This window comes from Saccostrea echinata, unplaced genomic scaffold (genome assembly GCF_033153115.1).
Source record: "Saccostrea echinata isolate AGI-Se365-2 ecotype Australia unplaced genomic scaffold, CSIRO_AGI_Sech_v1 ptg000017l, whole genome shotgun sequence".
Lineage (NCBI taxonomy): Eukaryota > Metazoa > Mollusca > Bivalvia > Ostreida > Ostreidae > Saccostrea > Saccostrea echinata.
Genome location: NW_026889766.1, coordinates 7426367 through 7449500, shown reverse-complemented (window position 1 = coordinate 7449500; position 23134 = coordinate 7426367). Strand labels below are relative to the sequence as shown.

At 31.9% G+C, this 23134-nt stretch overlaps 1 protein-coding gene and 1 long non-coding RNA gene across 4 annotated transcripts in view; both read right to left on the bottom strand.

Annotated features, from left to right (window-relative positions):
* LOC133189171 (uncharacterized) overlaps positions 1-22711 on the bottom strand; it is a 96654-nt gene extending 73943 nt beyond the window's left edge. For 2 of the 3 annotated variants that reach the window (XM_061324580.1, XM_061324582.1), the window contains exons 1-3: positions 22056-22711; positions 20531-20908; positions 18844-19215 (exon numbers count right to left, since the gene is read on the bottom strand). In XM_061324580.1, coding sequence (XP_061180564.1) covers positions 18844-19215; positions 20531-20908; positions 22056-22689 — 1384 coding nt within the window. In that variant the 5' untranslated portion in view covers positions 22690-22711. The remainder of the gene's footprint in view (positions 1-18843; positions 19216-20530; positions 20909-22055) is intronic. The other variant, XM_061324581.1, reaches the window with a different exon arrangement.
* On the bottom strand, positions 5911-7924 carry LOC133189178 (uncharacterized). Its single transcript, XR_009721425.1, has 2 exons — positions 7849-7924; positions 5911-5978 (listed from the first exon to the last, which is right to left on the bottom strand). It is a non-coding gene; the product is annotated as an uncharacterized LOC133189178 (long non-coding RNA).
* Positions 22712-23134: the final 423 nt, after the last annotated feature.

The following is a 23134-nucleotide window of genomic DNA, read 5'->3' as shown; positions in this document are numbered from 1 at the left end:
CATTGCATACAGAAGGTTTATGAGATGGATATGCAAGAGACTTGGGAAAAAAAAAACAAGAACAATTCTGCCCTCATGTGAAGTGACCAAAATAAGGACCACCTTTCCCTCTCAGCAATACTGCGGATTTAAATACCCAGCTTAAATGACACTGTGACTTACACAATTTGGATTGGTAATAATCAAAAATAGACTTTGTACATGCTGAAATAATAATTTATTAAATAATTAAATCTGGAACGATGAGCTTCGATAATGAGTTGCTTATTCATTCTTGGGCAAGTTGTTTAGGCCTTTCTCTGTCTTTTAACGCAATAGCCCTTCTTGCATCAGCAAAGGAATTGTGTGCCCCTCTGCTGAAAAGCAATTCGTCAAAGAGCTGGTCAATGTAATCTACAGTGCATAAAATGTTTTCTATTTACATAACTCTTTTTCTTTTCATTCTAAATTTAAACTTAAACATATAAAGATCGTAACTAAACATACTGAATATTTGCTTCACTTTGACTTCTTTTGCCACTCCAGCACCCTCCCTGTTCTTTGTTAACTCTCCATCTTGGTTGACTGCCTGATCTCTTTTTGCGTTTTCATTGAAATGCATCGCTGCGATTTTCACTCAAAATGGAAAAGATCAGCTGTTAAGCTACTTGTGAAAATAAAATCGTACATAAAAATGTTGTAATGCTCATAAATAATACGACTTTTACTGCAAATACTCATATATATTCTTACATATATATAATCACGTCAAGTTGACAGACGCAAATCATCAGGTCAAACTCGACACTTTGAGCCTCATTTAATTTGATGATCAGCACCTGTCAACTCGATGTGATACCACTCTTTGGATCAAGTTACTGTTACAATAATAAATTTATTGTCTATTTACCCCTCTTTTCTTGTTAAATATTATAAAAGAAAGCTTTGGGATTAAATTATACAATTTTAGCTATTAAAACGAAACACTTTTCAAAGGTTTCAAGGAACCTTTTGATATACCAGAAAAAAAAAGTAATGTATACTATGTAGTATATCACCAGTTTCAGAAAATGGTGATATGGATTCAGAATACCACAGTGTGGTGATCAGGAAAACCGGATCACACCATCATTTGTTTGTGTAAAATCTACAGTAAAACTTAGTGATAGACAGTAGGGTTATAAAGTAAATGTTGATAGATAAAATATTCTACCTTGCATCCATCTGTGCATGGAAGAAATGCACTAGCTTGGGCGCAAAGTGACACAGCAATTTATGGAATGCTTCTATGTCAGAGGTCTGCTCAGCAGGGGAAATTTTCTTGATGTCTGTTAACAGCAGTCTGCCTTTGATAACCTTTTCAAGTTCTTTATATGCCTTAGAACCTAAATAAAAAAGGGAGATTAGTTGTGCACTGTACTGTTCAGTAAAACAAATGAGTCATTTTAATTATGGGGGATATAACACATCTAAATTTTTAGAGAGTGCAGTTTCAAATGTTTTCAATATGAGTACAAAGCAATATTCTAATACATTTGAATGAACAAATATATGCATAAAAGTCTTGCATGGGAGACAAGCATTATTTTCCATGCATTTACATCTGAAATCTAATAACTGATATTTATACCATGATGGAATATGTTATTATATACAAGTATTTTTTTTTTTATTTCTTAAACCTTGTCTGATCCAAGCTCGTTCTTCCATAATACCATGCTCACAGTGTGGAACTAAAGGTCCATGGCCTTCATGTACATTAGTGACATGATTTAATATGGAAGATCATTTTTGAAGGACATCATTACCGTCACCATTGCTGCTCATTGCGCACCAGTAAGTGTGGTTGCTAATGGATCTAGCCCACAAACTAACTAATTCACACTTCTTTCCAACTGCCAACTGCTTCTTGTATATTCCTGTAAATGACACAATCTTTCAGTTACTGGTTTAAATATATTGTATCATCAAAATGCTTCTGTGAAATGCAAGAACAAGTTTGAACAGAAGTGACTATACCAGTCAATACAAGTGTATCTTAAAAATGGTAAAACCTCTTACCTTTAGCTATACGCCAACAGTCAAACCAATGAATGATCCCTGGATGGTCGTCCCTCATGAATTTTCTAATTTGGGAATGTCTGTCAGTACAGTACCCGCATCGTTATTCTTTACAATTCTATCGTGTCCTATCGTGCGTTTATCCTATCGTATCGTGCGTGTATCCTGTCGTATCGTGCATGTATCCTATCGTATCCTATCGTATCGTGTTTTCCGTTTATCAGGTTTTGCGTTTTCTATCGTGTTTTCCGTGTATCAGGTTTTGCGTTTATCGTGAAGATCGTTTATTAGGTTCTATCGTGTATCGTGTTTTGCGTTTATCGTGTGCATTCGGAAACCCTCGCTTTTTATCTTTACCTTGAAAAGAAACACCCGAGATATCTCGAGTTCATCTTTCGTTTTGTTAATTTATTTAGGATTAATCTAACTGTTGAACAGAAAGAGAATTCAATACTCTAACTTTGGTATAATTTTTTAAGAAAATAAATAAATAAATAACTAAACAAATAAATAAATAAACGCCAAGTACCGTGACCAAGCAGAGAGCATAAATCGAATGTCAAATTCTATTTTTGTATATGAAATAATCGATCTACTACTTGAGTCATTTGTTATTATAATTTTTTTTTTTAATTTGTCGATATGGAAGAAATATTTTTGTCAAAGATGGAAATATTATAATCCCTTTACACAGTCAGAGTCAAAAAAGCAAGAGCTTTATCAACTTTGTTTTGATAATTATAGAAACATAAAACATTAGGTATGTGTGCAAAAAATATATTATGAATAAAAAAATATCAGCATCTTTATGAAATCTATCCTTTTTATCAATAACGGAAACATAAGTTTTGTCTATGCGCGCAAGTTTTGCTGTTCCTTTGTATTATTATTTTTTATCCATTCGTTTCTCTGATGTATCTACAAGTTTAATGACAATTTATTATACATGAACATGCTCCATTCAATTCATCATCTGATAAGTATATATTATAATATAGATGTTTGCCATTCATATTTAGCTACTGCATTTAGAAGATGTAAAAAATAAATAAATAAATAAACAAAACCACACAAATTTTTATTATTATACATCTTACCTACTTCGGCGCGGAAATGAAGTAATATATACCGTAACTTAGTGACAGGTGGAAGCGCTTCCATGACAAGAGAACTGACACCTACCTGCCTAATCAGTACACTGTTTTCTTGTCAAGTCAAGACCCCCCCCCCTCCCCCCTTTCCCCTTCATGACCGGCCCGTGTGTATTCAACGTAGACATATCTGAACTCCAGCTCTCACCTGGTCTCAAGTATTTACCTTGAACCCAACTGGGTTTCAATGAAATGCATCTACTTATCTTCTGGATATTGTTCATAATTTGTATGAACAACACTTAATTAACAATTAAAGATTTTATACTAAGAAAATTGGTAAACGTACACTTCCGTTACAGAATAAAAATTGAAGAATTGAATCAAATAAAATATAGGCGAGGTTTGTCCTCCAAACTCCGTTGATTTAGTTCATTTGTATATTTTTATATAATTTTTATAGGTTTACAGTCATAAACATGATTGGTGTGATCAAATAAAAAAAATGCGCTTGCTTTTTTCTGGATCTTAGGGTTTTCTGTGTTGTCTGTCGTTGTTACATGTAAAGGCGTCTCAAAGATACATGAAAAAAAAGAAATCGCCCTGTTCTGCGGTGATACACAAGACTGGTAAATACCTTGTATTTGATTTTATTCGTGTTTATCGATTGCATATAATACATGACTATATTGAAGAAGTCAGTATATATTTTTATTTCTTTTATATATTTATTTTATTTTTTATTATTTTTTTTTTGGCTTTTTAAATCGGATTCTTTTTTTTGGGGGGGGGGGGGGGGGGTGGTGGGGGGGGGGGGGATGGACTTTCATAATTTACAAAGTTTTGTCTAATTTTACCGATATCGTCCTATATAAGATAAGTTCTGTAACAATTATTACAAAATCTAATAGCAATAATTGACAATTATTCAATCCGAAAATCCACATGACATATTGTGGAAATTGATTTATTATTTATTTTGTGTGTGTGTTCTAACATGTTGTAAACAATTGAACGTAACCATTCAATGTTATTTATTTAATACAAAGTTTAAGTACCCAATAAATATATTCACATACATTGTAAGCTTAGTTTACACGTATCTATAGTAGATACAAATTCTGTTATTTTAAATGCTTCAAACACAAGCACACTAAGAAAGCAATATCATTTATTTGGGGGCGGCCGGGGGGGGGGGGTCTAAAAAGAAATGTTTTGGAAAGCAAACAAAAATGGCTAAAGACATTATTATTGTCGATGGGCAATATTATATAAGCATTATATTACTACTGTATACTACACATGTTGGTACACTGTAATATTTTTTTTTATTTATACGACTGCATGCTCCCTTCTAGCTTAATCTTACAGGCCTATAACATTAAAAATACCAAAATAAATACAAAAGAATGGAAATGCGATATTTTGTCGGATAATAGATGATGACAGATCTAGTGACGTTTATTAATTTTATTAAATTCGATTTCTTTCGCCGGTCTTCTTCCTCATCTATACATATACAATGTACATGTATGTACTTGGAATATGTAAATAATTTCTATGTGCACAGGATATGTGTGACATATATATTTATATATGGGAGCGATTAATTAATCACAGTCCAGTTCATGGTCTGTCTCAATGCAACTAGCAATTTCAGCAATTTTAAAACAAAAAAATTAATTAATTTATATAAAATATAAATTAAAATCGTAAAAACTTGGAGGAGGAAGCATTAACCTTAAATAATTATAACAATAATTTTTCAATTTTTCCCCTCTAAATTATGACTAGTATTTTTTTTGTAAGGTTTGAATTATTACATACAAACTATTAAAGGCGATTTTGGATACTTCGCAGACTTCTAGCAAAAGATATTGAATCCAAATATTTCATTTTTTTTTTACATGTTTTTCCGTAAAAATAATCAATGTTTGTTATGAATTTCATAAGATTTTATTTGTTAAAATAATGAATATATTTATAGCGTGAATTTATTGCACTTGGGTGTAAAACTTCGCTTGTCTACGGACTCAAAATTCAAATTTAACGATTCGAAGGAATTTCGACATTTGTATTATTACACAAAAAAATCGCCTTATTTCCATCATAGAGTGGAATTAATCTTTAAATAATTACAGTTTGAATTTGATGACGATCAATTTTATTGACAAAAAAACCCCGTATCTTTTACAAAGCATAATTACAGAGCAAAATGTGCCACGTACGTATCACATACGTTAAACGTATGTGATACGTACGTGACTTCACGTACGTATCACATGAAAAAAGCACCACGTATGTTAAACGTACGTTTTCACACGTATGAATATCATGCATGACACGTACATTCAACACACTTGACTACCATACGTTACACACGTTGCACACGTACGTTATTCATATGGTTCACGTATGAATAACGTACGTGCAACGTGTGTGTAACGTATGTTTTTAGAAACATGCGTTTAACATGTTTGTTAAATGCACTGCTCATATGATAAATGTATAAGTACCATACATGTGCCAAACCATGGTTAAACATATGTTTTGACCACCGAGCATTCTTTTTCACATATATATTGTAAACATACGTGAAACAAAAATGATGTGCAATTGAAATATTCATTTCATGCATTTGACATAATTTTCTTCAGGGGCTTAATATTTTCTTTTCATCTGTTGAATGATCCACATTTTGAAGGTACATATCTGGATATCCTTCACCTCAAATTTCCTGATCCTAATTGCTCTTTAGGCAATCACAACAAAAGACATATTCAAATTTAAGCCAAATTTAATGTTGAGATGTTAACATCAATTCATTCTTCTGCAATTCCCTTTCATCTGTAAAGAAAAAGAAAATATTAAATGAATTTGCATATGGAAAAACACATAGTTTTTTTTTTCAGGACATTATTATTTTCTACATATACCTCCTGGTTGATTCCCTTTAGAACTAAACTAGAACTGTCCAATATGGACAAATACCCCCCACTGGGTTTTTCAGAGAAGATGCCAAGTCACTAATACTAGTATTTTAGGATCTAAAAGGTGTTCAAAAATTGTTTATACATTTAGAGAGAAAATTTACCGGTAATTGCTTATTATATTTTTTTAATAAATGAAACTTTGGCATAGCCTAGTAAAACAGCAATACTAATAATAGTATTGTTTTTTATTACATTGAAAAATTAATAATTTTTCAAGTATTTCTCTGTTGGAAAGTATGGATGCATCATTTATCCATTTTTTCTACAGTATGTGACTATAGGTCAGGATCATGACACACCCTCAGGTCATAAACTAAATCTTTGTGTGAAGTGGATACTCCCAACATCCAAAATTATTCTCCATAGGAAAGATACGGATCGAACACGAATTATGAACTTTTTCTGTCAGTGACCTTGAACTTGTCCAAATGACCTTGGGTCAAGGTCATGACACACCTTCAGGTCATAAGCAATCTTTGTGTAAACACGAATTATGATTTTTTTTCTGTCAGCGACCTTGAACTTGCCCAAATGACCTTAGGTCAAGGTGATGACAAACCCACAGGCCATAAGAAATATTAATATAACATATGGTTTTGTTGTTCTTGAGCAGAAATTTTTAAAAAAATTTTCCCTACATATGCCTTTGTAAAAACTTGATCCCCAATTGTGGCCTCTCCATACCCCAGGGTTCATGATTTGAACAAAATTGAATCTACACTACCTGATGATGCTTTCATATAAACGTGACTAATCATGGCTTTTCTGTTCTTGAGAAGAAGATTTTTTCCTATATATTCTTATGTAAAACTTTGATCTCCCATTATGGTCCAATCCTATCCCCAGAGAATCATGATTTAAACAAACTTGAATCTACACAGCCTGAGGATGCTTCCATTTCAAAATGACTATTCATGGCTTTGCTATTCTTGAGAAGAAGAATTTCAAAGTTTTTTCCTATGCATTCCTATGTAAAATATTGATCCCCCACTGTGGCCCCTCCCTACCCCTGGGGGGTCATGATTTAAACAAACTTGAATCTACACTACTTGATGATGCTTCCTTATCAATATGACTAAACAAGGCTTTGCTGTTATTGAGAAGAAGATTTTTTAAGATTTTTTCTTATATATTCCTATGTAAAACTTTGATCCCCCATTGTGGCCCCAACCTCCCCCCGGGGCTCATGATTTAAACAAATCTGAATTTACACTTTTGACATACAAGGTTTCCTATAAGTTTCAACTTTTTTGGCCCAGTGGTTCTTGAGAAGAAGATTTTTAAAACATCCCACTAAATTTTCACTATTTCTTAATTATCTCCCTTTATTGAGGGTGTGGCCCTTTATTTGAACAAAATTGAATCCCCTTTACCCAAGGATGGTTTGTGGCAAGTTTGGTTGAAATAGGCCAGTGGTTCTGGAGAAGAAGTCAAAAATGTGAAAGTTTACAGACAGACGGACAGATAGACAGACAGACAGACTACAGACAAAATGTGATCAGCAAAATCTCACTTGAGCTTTCAGCTCAGGTGAGCTAAAAACAGATAGCAATAGGTCATGACTGACTCAGGTTATCTAATTAGTTATAGCATTTTTTGTGATTACATGTAAGTCAGCTCAGGTGCAATTAAAATATTGCTTATCACTGATATAAATACAACAGTAAAATTTTAGACATAAACCTATGTCTGACAATTAAATTCTATATAATAACAGAACTTACCCTCAGCATAAATCTTTCATAGCTTGGCATGGACCTATATATTTTTGTGTCTGTTCGAAGCGTATACTTTTTGTCCTTGGGGTAAAAAAGAAAATATATGTTAAAAAAAATTGTCGAATAAATATTACGACCATTTATATAAGTTATTAATATATCTATCAAGTACTTCCTTACTACACATAAATTTAAAGCAATCTTTCGCAAACGTGTACACCGACAAAGGCATTGGTTGTAATTTTTATACGCAGTTTTGTGAATTATACAATAAGAATTTTTTAACAAGTCAAATCGTAATTGAACCCCTAAAACAATCGAAATTTTCTGAACTATTAACAATCCAAGTTCCTCTGTGACATGGACATGAGTGAAAAAAGAACAAATTACTTTATTAAGATAGTCGATCATTGACCAAATGATTTTCTGATTGAGTGATTTGAAAGTTGTCCGATGTAAAGTAGAAAATTGACCAGGGGTTCAATTTTCAACGTTCAATGCGTCCTTTTTCTCCTTTGAAAACTGAGACCAAAGAATTTGTACCCGCGATCATTTTGTAACAGCTTAGTATTTTTTTCTACGTTGATAATTGATTCTATCGAATATTGACTCCAACTAGTGAGTTTTGAACTGGAAGTTGTTTTACGCGATTTTACTGTATAGATATTTACTAATATTTTAATTTCAAAATTCTCATTTTTCAAGAAGTTAAAAAAAGGTCTGAGATCATCTTGAATATGTATGTACGTTCCTGATCATTATACGATCTATTTTCTTGTTTTAGGCCACTGTTGTCCATGACAACCTTACTTATGTCATTATTTTCTCTATTTCACAGCATTTTAGAGTATTTGTTTAATTATATATAGCAATTTATAAATTTTCATATAAAAATAAAAGATATTAAAGATCACCTTAAAAAATGTTGAACTACAGAACCACTTTATTATCTACTTCTTACTACGTCTATTGTGAATTACAGCTTACTAACTTAACCTAGGATAGTTTTGTATGGAATATGTTTTCCCAAAATTTAACGCAGCATATCTTTTTCTCTTCATTTCGACTTGCCAGAACTTTATGTAATCTGTCCGATATTTATGTCAACAGGTTAGATCTTTATGTCGACTTGTCTGATAACAATCATCATGATTATGAACTCTGTATCCTGTAATCAAATTGTGTAGCCGTCACGGTAGCTCAGTCGATAGAGCGCTCGCTCCGTGATCGGAAGGCCTTGAGTTCGAATCTCGGCCGCGACTGACCTAAGTCGATAAAAGATAGGTAGACAACTGTTCCTTCGCCAGGCGCTCGGCACTTTGAAGTGAAAGTTGCGGTTCTTCGGATGAGACCTTAAAAACCGCGGCCCCGTGTCACGGCTGGCGTTGGCACGATAAAGATCCCTCTCTGTTCAATGGCCCAAAGTGCCGAGTAAAAGTCTAAATTTAAAGCCCTTCACCAGTATATGGTGACGTCTCTATATGAGTGTAAAATTCTCGAATGGGACGAAAAACAACATACAATCAATCAATCAAATTGTGTAAATACCGCTTAGAGGACTACCATTTGATTCTGAACGGGGAGTGGCAATTTTTTAGAGTCAGATTTTATATTTCATTTTTTAAGCCTTCACGGGACAAAATACTTATTTTCAAGGTGACCACGGACAGATTATTTAGTTTCCTTACTCGAAGCTAAACTACTGATTTCCAAAAATGTATTGGGGGGGGGGGGTCCGCACCAGCCAATGGCTGACCACAAAATCTCTCTTGGGGAGGGGGTTAGATCAAGTCAAGGTAAGATAGCGGACGGCTTATTTCATATTTTCGATGTTCAATGACGGATTCCAAAAGGAGTCTCATATCATATTTTGAATGCTTTATTATAAATATTAAATAACGCTGAAAATCAGGGTTTTGTGGCCAAGCCAGTAATTATTTGTTTAAAAAAAAGAAAAAGAGAGAGAGAGAGATAAAAAAATATGAATATTCCGAAATGTAAAGGATTAAACAATGAATTCATAGAGCGACAAAAAAATTACCTCTAAAATCGGGGTTTTATTGCCGAAAACTAGTTGATCCAAATCAAGCATGAAAAGAAATTAAAAAAATATTTTGAGCGATAGAATATTTAAAAAAAAACAAACATGGTTGTAATCTTTCTGTTAGCCACAAAATTCAGAAGTAATGTCAATAATATTACTTTTATTTAAGTTTATATAAATCTTGTATGCGTTGTGTCTTCATCGAGCATGGATTATAATCGTAATGCGTTTACAAAATAAGAAAAAAGAGAGTGTTTTTGATGCATTTGAATTAGTTCATACTTACTTAAAAGAAACTAAAAAAAAATAGAGAGTTGACCAACCCTATAAAAAGAAAAGAGTTTTTGTTTAATCTCATATGCATTTTTGTCTATAACTTGACATTAAAAAGAAAGGCAACATTTACAACGTCCTGAAAATAACAATTATTAATGCTAATTTGATAAGCATAGTACTTGTTTTGAATACAAAATGGGCATTGAAGGAAGTCAACATATTTCTATTTCTTAGACAACACTCCTTGGGCAATCCCTAGCGTCTTAATCTCAAACCCTCTTTGGGAAACATAAAGTTTTCCATTTTTATTTATATTGACCGAAATCAAATGATTGTTTTGATCACAGTCATCGGATGTGAGCATGTAGTTCACATCTCATTCCTTTTTAAGGAATCAATATTGACAGTATAAATCAAGAAAAGAATTAGAACAAAATTTTTTGATAAATACAAGCTTCTTTTTATATATATTTTTATTAAAAAAAACATTCTTCTCGTTGAGGATATTATCAAATACTTTAGTAACAGTATCTCATTTCATGACCTCAGTTGTCGTAATTTCAAAGTGTATACATTAAATGGCTTCTCACATCGTACATAATATTGTTTCCTTATAAACCAGAGCACATCGTCATTCAATATGTTGGCCACTGTTAGAAAATTTCTCTTCATTCTCAAGGTAATAGAAAATGGTACGGATTGTTGAAATTTCATTGTAAGAAACAGACAAATCAACTAAGCAATTTAAATAAATGTAAAATGAGAATTGGAGGTAAGAAAATCTCGTGATGTATACTCGAACCTTCTCGAATGAGAATTTACAGCTTGGCTGGATAATCTGCAAATTACATGAACATACATGTGTAACTTATTATGGTATTAATCTCTTGGGGAAAAAAAGAAAGAAAGAAAAAAAATTAAGAGTTTTAACAATAGAGTCGATTTCGAAATCAAACCAAACACAATGATAAATATAACCCTGATGTTGACTTCTATAAGAACGTCGCAATTTAAAGACTTTTTTTTTAAATTTAGCTAATATGGTAATTCGATTGGCCCACGAACACCTTAACATTTTTGCCTTCTCTTTATATTAAGGAAGGCAATGGGGAAATGGGATCTTGAAATAACTTATTAATATGTACTACTTTTAGTAATCATTGTAACAATAGTAACTATATGCATGTAGGGAAAGAAATATAGCTATCGATAAAAAATAGGATTGTGTTGTTCTAAGTACCAGTGATATTGAGTGAATCAGCTGTGTGCCACGTGACAGATATAAAAATAGAGATGAAAGGCTGAATGTAATAAATGACTCTATAGCAAGGGCAGTTTTTTGTCATAAAAATTGATACACATCTAAAGAGGTTTACTTCGTATACCTGAAAAGTTCTAGGAGCTAGTTTGTGCTATTTAGGAAGTACTCGTAATTTAGAAAAAAAAATCCCGCTTACATTTACATTGTAATGAATAGAAAAAAAATAATTTCAGACCTTAATCAACTCCCAGTCCCTTTTAAAATATAAATGAGAAAAGCAATTGATATTTTGTATATCATCTTCTTTCTAGTGTATGCCCATGCTTTTTTGAGGTTTATCAAGAACATGCTCATCGAAGTTAGCGTTCTCTGTCGCTGTGCAGCTTTATAAGGTCTTAATAAATTGAATATGTACATATTTTTTAAAAGAAATGTTTTGTTTCGAGTCTTCTTGATCAGATATTTTTCATGCAAAATGTTAGGTCATTGTTTTCACACTGAATTGTCTACGGATTTCTATCGTTTAACCGATCATGACAAAGAGCACAAGGTTGGTGCGTCTTGTTGACAAGGGTGCGCACTTCTCTATGGCACGTACCTGATTCCACCACTGTTTATTGAGGTCCCTGTTTGCTCTGCTTACAATTTCTATGGTTTGATTGGAGTTTGAGAATGATTACTTTTCGTTATCTTCACTTATCATTTGCATAAAAGAAAATATTTTTTGTAATTATCAAACGATGGATCCACGCCCCATAATCATTTGTACTGCGTCAAGTCGAGGCGAGTGACGTCATATATGGCACAGGATTGTTTTTAAGAGCTATTCTCTGTAACCACTTAAACTTCTTTCCACGCATGGTAAACGATTTTGATGAAACTTTCCTATTTATTACAACATGACACCGGAAACATGTATGAAATAAAATTTGGTTGCTATGTGTCCCGACTGTCATGTTTACAGTCGGAAAAGTTTTGAGATTTTCAGCCACTTTTGATCTTTATTAAAAAAAAAAAAAAAGGCCTATGATCATCAAACTTCGTCAGTCGATGCATCTCAAATCCTCAAAAAAAAAAAAAAAAAAAAAAAAAAAAAAAAAAAAAAAAGAGAAAAAAAGAAGAAAAGAGAGCCAAAACAAAAACAAACAAACAAACGTTCTTACAAAAAAAATACAGCTTGTTACCACTCATGCAATAAAATGCTAAAAAAAATGCTGAGATACGCTTGGAATTCACTAAGGATAGGTTTGACATGATCAAACTCAATCAACAACGAAAGAAAAACGTTAAAATTATTTGACTTTAACTAATTAGGTATTGCCAATATTATTCTAAAAATAACTTCCATGGTTGTCATGGTAACACAGTGTAACTATACACAATACGTTGCTAAGTTTTGGTTAATGCTTCTATCTTGATTAAAAACATGAAAAATCAAGACTGGTATATATACAAAGATCGTACATTGTAACACAGATAATATTGAAAATTGGGATTAATTGCTACTTTGCAGTGTTACCATGGAAACAATTTACCAGTTTTTGTTTTGTTTTGCTGCTTTAGGAATTTAGTTACCTTTTAATCAAGAAACATATCATTTGACTCACCTTAAATAGTACTTATCTTAACTAAAGTTGAATATCACTAATTGATAAAGTTTGACAAAAAAATAACACTGTTGCTATGGTTACCAAGAAGAGAAAATGTTCGATTTTGTAAACTTTATAGCAATATTAACCACTATGTGGCAGCTTCTTGCATCCAGTTACTGATTGTTGGTAGTCAAAATTAAAAAGTCAGGGTAATTGTTCATAGATATCAATCGTAAAAGTCTTCACAATCTACATACAAGGGACCGTATTCAAGGAAACAAAATATTTTTTTAAAAAGTTATTATACATATTTTTTCAGCAAATTTTCATAGCAACGCTCTATTTAAGCAGTTTAATTTCAATGTTTTGAAATGGGAAAATTTTGATCACACCAATGCCACCAGTTATACAGAAATGTGCTTTGTTAAAAAGATAGGATCAGATTAAAACATATAGAGAGTAAATTTGAAATCCATTTGTTGTTTTAAATCCTTGGCAAACAACAAATGCTAGCCTGTAAGAATATCACATCTGTCCTTGGTATATACTAAGATCTTTCTCTATTATTTGGTCGCATTTCAACCGATGATTACTTTTAATTTTGAGTGTATCACTTTATAAAAATGAATGAAAAAAATTATTACTTTTGAATACTTTGTTTCTATAGTAACGTATGTAAAAGTTGATTTCCCAAACATGTTTATCATGCATTTAAAACGTCAGTTCTTTAACATTTGGAAACAGTCATTGCCACTGGTTTGCATTGCTGCAAACATTAACTATGGGACTCTGAACTGAACATGTTGAAAAATGCCATTTCTAAACTTGAGGGCATGTTGTCATGGTTACCATGACTCATAGCAGCCAATTTTTGCCTGATTTGCGTAAACAGTATCAAAGACTTTCGTCATAGAGAGTTTGGAGAAATTCTGAGACTATGCGTGCCGCAGCTTCTATATAAAAGTTCATGTCATTACAGAGAATTTTCTTAAATACTAAGTGGTTTTGTTAGTGAAATATAATTTTTATACTTTTAATTAATTTCTATTTCTTTTTAATGAGTACAGGTAAAGTTTACCCGTATTAAATAAAGCAATGAAATCAGCATCAATTTATTTTTTTAAGCAGTTCCTTGAAAAAATGGAATGCATGTATCTTTTCAAATAATTATTAATAAATGCAACATGAACCTCACAAACACGCAACGTAGAAAGCACTGTGTACTTAATCTAATTAATTTCAATTTATTTATTTAAGTATAGATTAAAAAGCTTAAAGGCATGTACATTTCATTATACAATTTTCTCTAATTACACTGATAGCACAGTTTCACTTTTGCATGACGCAATATTTACAACACTAATTTATTTATTTAGTCACAAAGCCGTGAATATGGGATCACTATCCTAGTAGAAGTAGTTTTGATGCAGAGTCTTCGTATGTCATGAGGTCGATGATGTCATTCTGGTACCTTTCTTTCAGTAGGCCATCCTGCTTTTCCACGATTTTATTTTTTGCAACCCGTCTTCTTTTCCGCGACAACTTCACATTGCTTTTCCGCGATTTGTTTTTACTATATGTTATCCTCTTTTTTTATATTTCCTTTCCGATTTTTGAATAGTCAGGATTAGCCCTTAGCAACAAACGGTTGTCGATATTCAACTGTATTTCCCCGATTGTTCTGCTCGGTAATGAGTAGTTACTCACAGTGTGCTAAAAATTTAATGGAGTTTTAGACGTTATAGAAAGTTTTCACATAGAAACAAATCGTGGTAACAAATGTACATGCATTATATATATAGCTTGCACCAAAATGTGAAAGCATACATTTTTGTTCTGAGGATCTTTTTATATCTATATTTTATAGTGTTTGTTTTCATCTTTGTTTTTTTTTATCCAGTGATTATGGATTCAATTTTGATTCAATGTTCTTATCCAGTGTTTTACAAGACGTATCTTGCTTAAAATCATAGTTTCACCTCCCAGTGGTTAGGTTAGCAGTGGGCAATAGGTTTTATCTGGCCAACGGAAGAGGTACATGTTAAAATAAGTTGATTAAAAAAAATCACCAAAAAGCAGTATTACTTGTCGAGAAAAATCAGGATTTTTTTGAGATTCTTTGAGTTTTCCATGCCATCCTTCTAGGTTGTTGTTGGTCCGTAATCCACCTATGCCAAAGTGGAGCAAGTTCAGCCCATCATTTTCTTAGAAACGGATAGTTTTTCAAATATGATTTTTAAATTTCACAGTGAACGTATCTCCATCATTTTTTGCTTCAATAATTAGGATAATACCTTGAATTTTTATTAAAATTCAAAGTGACTCGTTTTTATCACATTTAATCTATTACATGTAAAAAAGTTTATCATTAAGTTAAGCATTTTACGATGAAATGTCTAAGGTATAAATAATTCAATATTTCTATAAATGAGTTAATTCAATAAGAAATTCAAAGATAAATTATTATTATTATTATTACTATTATTATTTTTAATTTTCATGAAAAAAGAATGTATTTTATTTATTTATTTTTTGAAAAGTACTTGAAAATACAGTGTAATGAGAAAAAATGTTATATAGTTCTTATCAGTAGTGTTTAACAGCTTGAAAAAAAATAACAATCTAATGAGAATTAAAAAAAAAGTCAATATAAAAATGAAATTGTATGCCTTTATCTTTATCAGAAATTGCTTATCCAGGTTAACTGTGCCTGTGCCCCTTTGTCCTTTGAGGTTGGTCAGCTTACATGGAAAAAAATACAGAGTTCCATAACAGGAACTTTCATGCTTTTAAGACTCTTGCTTATGAAGTTTTAGACTTGAATGAAGAAAGCTGAGAATTTAAGATCAACACATCAAATCTGCTGCTATTAATTGTTTTACATTACTTTTTACAATATTGATAGTTGTTTTTTGTTTTGTTGTTGTTGTTGTTTTTTTTTTTTGTTTTTTTGTTTTTTGCTTTTTTTTCTTTTTTGTTTTGTTTTGTTTTGTTTTTTTGTTTTGTTTTTTTAGGTCATCCAAAAGCTAGACCGGACGGGATTTCTCACTATTTCAATCTTGACTCAGATTAGTTCATGAAGTTATATATAACTACAAATGAACAAAGACCAAAGCTTAAATGAATGTACAATTCCATCTTAAATTGAAATAAAAAAAGTTATTCTGAATGAAAACAATTTTCAGTTACATTTCATATAGAAGTATGCTAATAAACAGAGACTGATAACCATCGACTGTCCCAGAATTAACTCCTATAGAGACACGATCATGTGGATATAACTGAAGGACAGTGACAGCGGAAGTGTCGTCATAACCAGAACGACGTCCGTCCGACCTCGTTTCAAATATTTCAACTCCGTTTACTCTTAGTGTAGTAAGTACAACTTCGTTTTGACCTTCTGTTTTAAACAAAAACAAATACAGTCCATCACGATTGGCAATGAATACACCCGTTCTTGTTGTGTAATCATGGTGATAGCTACCGTGAGGTAACTCATAATGAAATGGGGTTCTGGTAGAGTCATTGCTTAGATGAGCGAGAAAAGCTGGGAAAGTTTTTGACACTGTAAAGAAAAAGAAAAAAAAAATGAAAAAAATATAGTGTTTAGGAGCAAAACATTACTAAGGGTTTAGCTTCCAAGCTAACATATTTGAAGAGTATAGAATATTCGTTGTTGGAATACAACATTTTCCACTACAGTTCTTAGAAAATGTTACTTCAAAATGTCAGCAACAACTGTAAAGATGATGATGATGATGATGATGATGATGATGGTAATAGTCATCATCGTCTAAAATTACAGTATTTATTGTTCTGTCTTCATTTTCATAGAATTCAATCACCGAGTTAATAATTAAGAATTTCATCTAAAACAAGAGCCCATTTTCCCTCTATGTTTCATTGATTGTTTACGGTTGCCGTAAAAGAAACATACTAGTCACTCTCTCTCTTTCTCTCTCTCTATCTCAAAAAAAAAGATAAATATGAAAATTTTAAGGATTTTAGCCAAGAGTTCCATTTTTTCAATGGAAAAATAAATTGCAAATGAAAATCATGAATTGCGCAAAATTTATATTTTCTGTGCATAAAATCCATATTCTAATTGTTCTTGTTAGTATGATTGAACTCCACATTGTAATTTATAGAAAATATGTTATTTATCCCATCGCAGCTTTATATATATAGAACCTCTTCGATGATTTAATTGGTTTCTATGACCTTGATTGAAATTAACTATTGCTGTGATCTGCAAAGAAATAATAGGGAAAGTTAGTTTACTCTATGTAAAAAAAAAAAAAAAAAAAAACAGATTTTTTTTTAAAATGTGCCTTTAGTTACATGCTTTCTCCAACTTTCGATCCGCTTGTTTTTTTGACAAAAAAAAAAAAAAAAAAAAAAAAAAAAAAAAAAAAAAAAAAAAATTAAGATACCCAACGTGGATCAAAATCGGTAACTAACTGGCAAGAATTCTGGAATTTATATTTCTCTTCTTTCCACAAAGTCAGGCAAAATCTTTGACACCTGGGTATAATAGTGACAGCTTATTCCGTTATCTGGGGATACAGTTGAAAGAATTTATTTCTTAATTACATGAGTTAGTTCTAGACCACGCTAATTTACAAAGAAGTTAGAGATGAAGTTTTGCTAAAATTTGATGGAATAAAATACAACAAATGTTGTTTCCCTATAACCTAGTTATGTCAAATACAACGAAATTTTAAATCTTCCTCAGGGGAAGAAGGGAAATTAATTAAAATACTCGGTGATAACAAAAGGTTTGCCGTATTTGAAAGTATACTAGTTAATCGAAAGGAGAAGGCAGTAACAGAAATAATTTCTTAATTTTAAATAAATTTGAAATCGCGTTCAAACTATATAAAAGTTTAAGAGAGAAGATTGGCGAACAAGGCAAGCGAAATGCTTATAGTGAGACAAACATGAAGGTGAAAAATTAAATCTCAATTACAACAACATTTTCTTTGATATTTCATCTAACATTAAAGTATACTTAATGTAAAATCTCCACAATTTGCAAAAATCTCAAAAAGATTGAAATTATTTTCCTATGAAATAGGATGCACGCACTAAAGAGGGCAAAAAGGATCATTGTCTCATACTATAACACAATTTTTCGACATAAGTGGCTCTTTGCTCCATTTTTTATGTGATATGACCCTTGATTAAATGGACTTCAAGTATTTCTTGGAAAGATACGAATGTTGTGTCATGACAGAACATTTTTAAGGTATAGTGGGTCTTTGCTCAATATATTTGTTAACCAAAAAATGTACATTTTTACGCAAACTTTAAGGATAAACTTTCAAAAAAAATGGAGCAAAGAGCCGCTGATCATCAAGAGTTGTCAAGCGTATTGGTTAGCGTGTTGGTCTTAAAGGAAAATTATACTCAGGATTTTTATTTCTAGGGTTCGAACCCCGCAAGTACCACATTATTTTTTTAATAGCAGGAAAATTTTTGCCGAGAAAATTTTCCTCAGAAAAGTTTTGTTTATCAATATTTTATGAATTTCAATAATGAGAACTTCACTCTGAATATAAATTCACAAATTGAATATTATTTCTTTTTTATATCTAAAGCTATACGCATTCTGCACACCTTGTTACCCATCTTCTTTTAAAGTTACCTGAATAATTTTTCTAATTTTTCACGTCAAAAAGGCTAAATTACGGACCGTATAATTTTGTTTTTGAATAAATCTTCCAGTGTCAGATATTCCCCTGTAACCTACTTTAGATTTATTTATTTTAAATACCTGTGAAAGTTTCATATTTAACAAATTTATACAAAATGTTTTTCAAATTTACCGTTTCTGTCATCGATCAGCAGCCATCCTGCAAACATTGATGTGGCCCCCATTCTCTTGGCGTCGATATACACAGATTCGCCAGTGTTCATCCAGGCAAATGTCATATAACTGCTGCTGTCATTGTACCCACTGGTCGAATGTACCCCTACTTTTGGCTGAGAAATTCCGTTCCCAAATGAAAACGTGTAGTTGAACGCGTACCTTTCATAGATAAGTCCTGACATTATTAAAACGTAAAGACCAGTATGAGGCGCCACAAACTTCCCTGTAGAAGTGGAGTAAGCATCATCCGTGTCAAGGATTTCGTTGTTAAAGATAATAGGAGACCCGGTCACGTCACGCGAAAGAGAAGCATAAAATGCTGTGTTATCTGAAAGTGACAGTAAACAGATTGATAAAAACCATGATAGTTTATTTTTAATATGAAAGAAATAATCAATATAGGACGGAAACTAAAGAGGGCAGTAGGGATTTTATAATGCTGTATACATTTTACAGTAAATTTTGCACCTAGTATAGTTTTGATCAGATTGCCTTTCGTTCACCGCAGGGGTATCTGTGCTAAATTAAAACGGGGTTAATTTGTTTACAAGTTTGATAGTACATAAATTTCACGGGGTGAAAATGACCTTGCATTCAAATGAACATATTTATAGAAATTACGTCTTGACTATAATTGTATAGGTCCAGAAAAGTTCAAACACAAATATTCACGATTTTTTTGATGTTGCTATTGCATTTAAACAGTAAACATAAGATTTTTTTCAAAGATTAAAATGAGGCCTCGATGAGATTTAAAAAAAAAAAAAATTAAAAAAAAAACTTTTCCTAAGAAATTCTTAGACAGTTGTTGTTTCAATTTCTAAGATTTCAATACTATTTTTTAGTGTCCTGACAATGAAAAAAAAGTCATTAACTGAATATAAAAGCACACGTAGCATTGTGTTGTATAATAAAGTTGATGTTTCCAAAACGATGTTTCAATCATGTTAAGTGATGAATTCAAAACAATAATCAAATGCATATGCATATCCATTTATCGTTATCATTTTATTTTTGTTATGGTATACATACTAGAACTATTAAATAGATTATAGAGTTTATTATATGCTTTTAGGCTCTAAGTACTAATGATAAACAATTAACATGAACTAAAATTATATGTAATATATATATATATATATATATATATATATATATATATATATATATATATATATATATATATATATATATATATATATATATATATATTTAAATAAATAATAAGTAAAATATTTTAATGTCGTTGAATAGATAAAAAAAGTCTAATACTAAAAGGTATATAGTTATAATCAAGTATTAGTCAAGAGGTTTTAAAATGTTTAGAGTTTTGGTGAACATTGTGCAGCTTGAATTTGATGGTTAAAGACAAGTAGTACCAATGATTTTCTATATTTTTATTTCTGTTAACATGTTTGTCAAAGAATTTTAACTTCCTTGACAAAGACAAACGTATCTTTACCATTATATTGAAGATCTACAATAACTGTTGTAAGTTCCATAATCCGGTCTTAATATTGCATTTTATTTCGCGTATTTTATATTAAAGAAAGAGAACTTCTCAAGATTGCATTTGAAATGATAAAGTTGAAAGAGTTATTTCTCCTCAAACATTATTTTTCAAAAAGGTTAGAATATCATACCATTTTTATTGATCATCCAGCCAGAAAACATCGTATGCATCGCTTCTGCACGCCCGCTTTTTATTCTGATCCAGACATTGTCCTTTCTTGTAAGGTTAAGGACGGCAAAAGAGGTAGTTGTATCGTAGTAAGTTGGGGCTTGGTCGGACATTGACATTCCAATTTCTAATCCGTTCACAAAGAGAGCACCCACAGTCAACTGTCCATAAGTCTCTATGCTCCAAGAAAACACATATAGACCTGTGATTGGTACAGTAAATATTCCAGAGCGTCTGTCGTATCCAAATTTATTATTTGTGATCACATGATCAAAAATGATCACTCCGGGCCTGGAATTTCTGTAAGCTACCACATGGAAGGCAACGTGGTCAGGCCTCACTATATGTTTTCAAATATATGTTGATAAAAATATAGATTAAGAAAAGAAACTGAAGAAAAAAGATGAAATCATTCCTTAATCATATACAAAATTAAATTAAAAAAGCTTTGTATGCAGCTAGTCAAGTTCAAAGCATTTCAGATATAAGAATGAAATATACATTGAGTGCGGCATTCAATATGTGTCATCATTGCTCTTTTATACGTCAATACATTGATATAGCCACCTGAGGAGTGCAAAATTCAACGAACACAAAGGGCGAGGTGAACATTAAACTTCAAAGGTGGCTAAATCATTGTATTGACCAAAAACAGCAATAATCGATTTATTATATGATTCTATGAATAAATGATAATCGTTAAACATTCCATGCCATCTTACTTTTTTACATTTGTTGAAGTCCTCGCCAAACACAATGAGAGAAACGTAGTTGAATTCAAATAAACATTTCCATTTGTATAAATTTGGAATAAATTTTTAAAATTTCTTTTACTTGCGATGTAGAAAAAATAATTAATTGTCTGAATCGTTGGATCGATTTTGAAGGAGGGGGGGGGGGGGTATAAATAAAAAAAAAAGACAACCTACAGTGTGCCTAAAAAATTGACTAGCCCCCAAAAACGAGAAAAATTCTCCAAACCTCAAATTTTGTATGTGTGGAGTCCAATCTCAGGGGTGGGGGACCAGCCTTTTAATGAACATTTTCATACTAAATTAAAACGAAAATTTTACGTTCATGCAGATAAAATTTAAAATTGCGGGGAGGGGGCAGTTTTCCCTCCCCTTCAAAACCCAACACATATTCTATGTCCCTGAACATTATTTTTTCACCGGAGAAGAAGTCGGGTGTAAGGAAAATTACTTTCTAGAACCATTTTATAATTTTGGAATTTCCTTATCTATTTCAAATTTAACTTTGAAAAAAATCCTTATATTCACGTGGAAGTCAGGCACAGGTGAACACAACAACACATTTTTGTATAATGTTGGATCTCAATCAATTAGAGATCTAAGAATTATTCAATCAGAAAATAAACACAATAATTATTACTCCAGAACGTGATAGGAAAATTTGATATTATTATATATTTAATTCAATAAAAAATGCAAAACGTTGATTGAAAAAATCTGTTAAAAGGTTCTTACATATAGACAGTGCTTCCTTGACTGAGTTTACTTCTCTCTCAAGCATTTCCGTTTTAATGGCTTGATCGAGTTTAGATTGATAGAGTTTGGAAAGTGTTTCCTTGACTGAGTTTAGTTCTTTCTCAAGCATTTCCGTTTCATTAGCTTGATCGAGTTTGGAAAGTGTTTCCTTGAATGAGTTTAATTCTTTCTCAAGCATTTCCGTTTTAATAGCTTGATCGAGTTTAGATTGATTGAGTTTGGACAGTGCTTCCTCGACTGAGTTTAATTCTTTCTCAAGCATTTCCGTTTTATTAGCTTGGACGAATTTGGACAGTGTTTCCTTGACTGAGTTTAGTTCTTTCTCAAGCATTTCCGTTTCATTAGCTTGATCGAATTTGGACAGTGTTTCCTTGACTGAGTTTAGTTCTTTCTCAAGCATTTCTGTTTTATTAGCTTGATCGAGTTTGGTAAGTGTTTCCTTGACTGAGTTTAATTCTTTCTCAAGCATTTCCGTTTCATTAGCTTGGTCGAATTTGGACAGTGTTTCCTTGACTGAGTTTAGTTCTTTCTCAAGCATTTCTGTTTTATTAGCTTGATCGAGTTTGGACAGTGTTTCTTTGAATGAGTTTAATTCTTTCTCAAGCATTTCCATTTTATTAGCTTGATCGAGTTCGGACAGTGATTCCTTGAATGAGTTTAATTCTTTTTCAAGCATTTCCGTTTTATTAGCTTGATCGAGTTTTGACAGTGTTTCCTTGACTGAGTTAAATTCTTTCTCAAGCATTTCCGTTTTATTAGCTTGATCTAGTTTGGACAGTGTTTCCTTGACTGAATTTAATTCTTCCTTCAGGATTTCCCATTTAATAGCATGATCACTGACAAGCTGCTGCTGAACAGTTGTTTTTGCTTTTAAAGTATTTATTTCATCTGGTCCAGAACATGTGGCCGAGACGTAACCAAGCCGTTGGCTTGTGCAGGTATTTATGCAGTGGATTGCAAATAAAAAAGTCCAAAATACAAACTTTCGTTCTGTTGCCATCCTGCTTACTTCCCAAAATACATGAAATTGAAATGTACAAGAAACATAAGGTTATAAA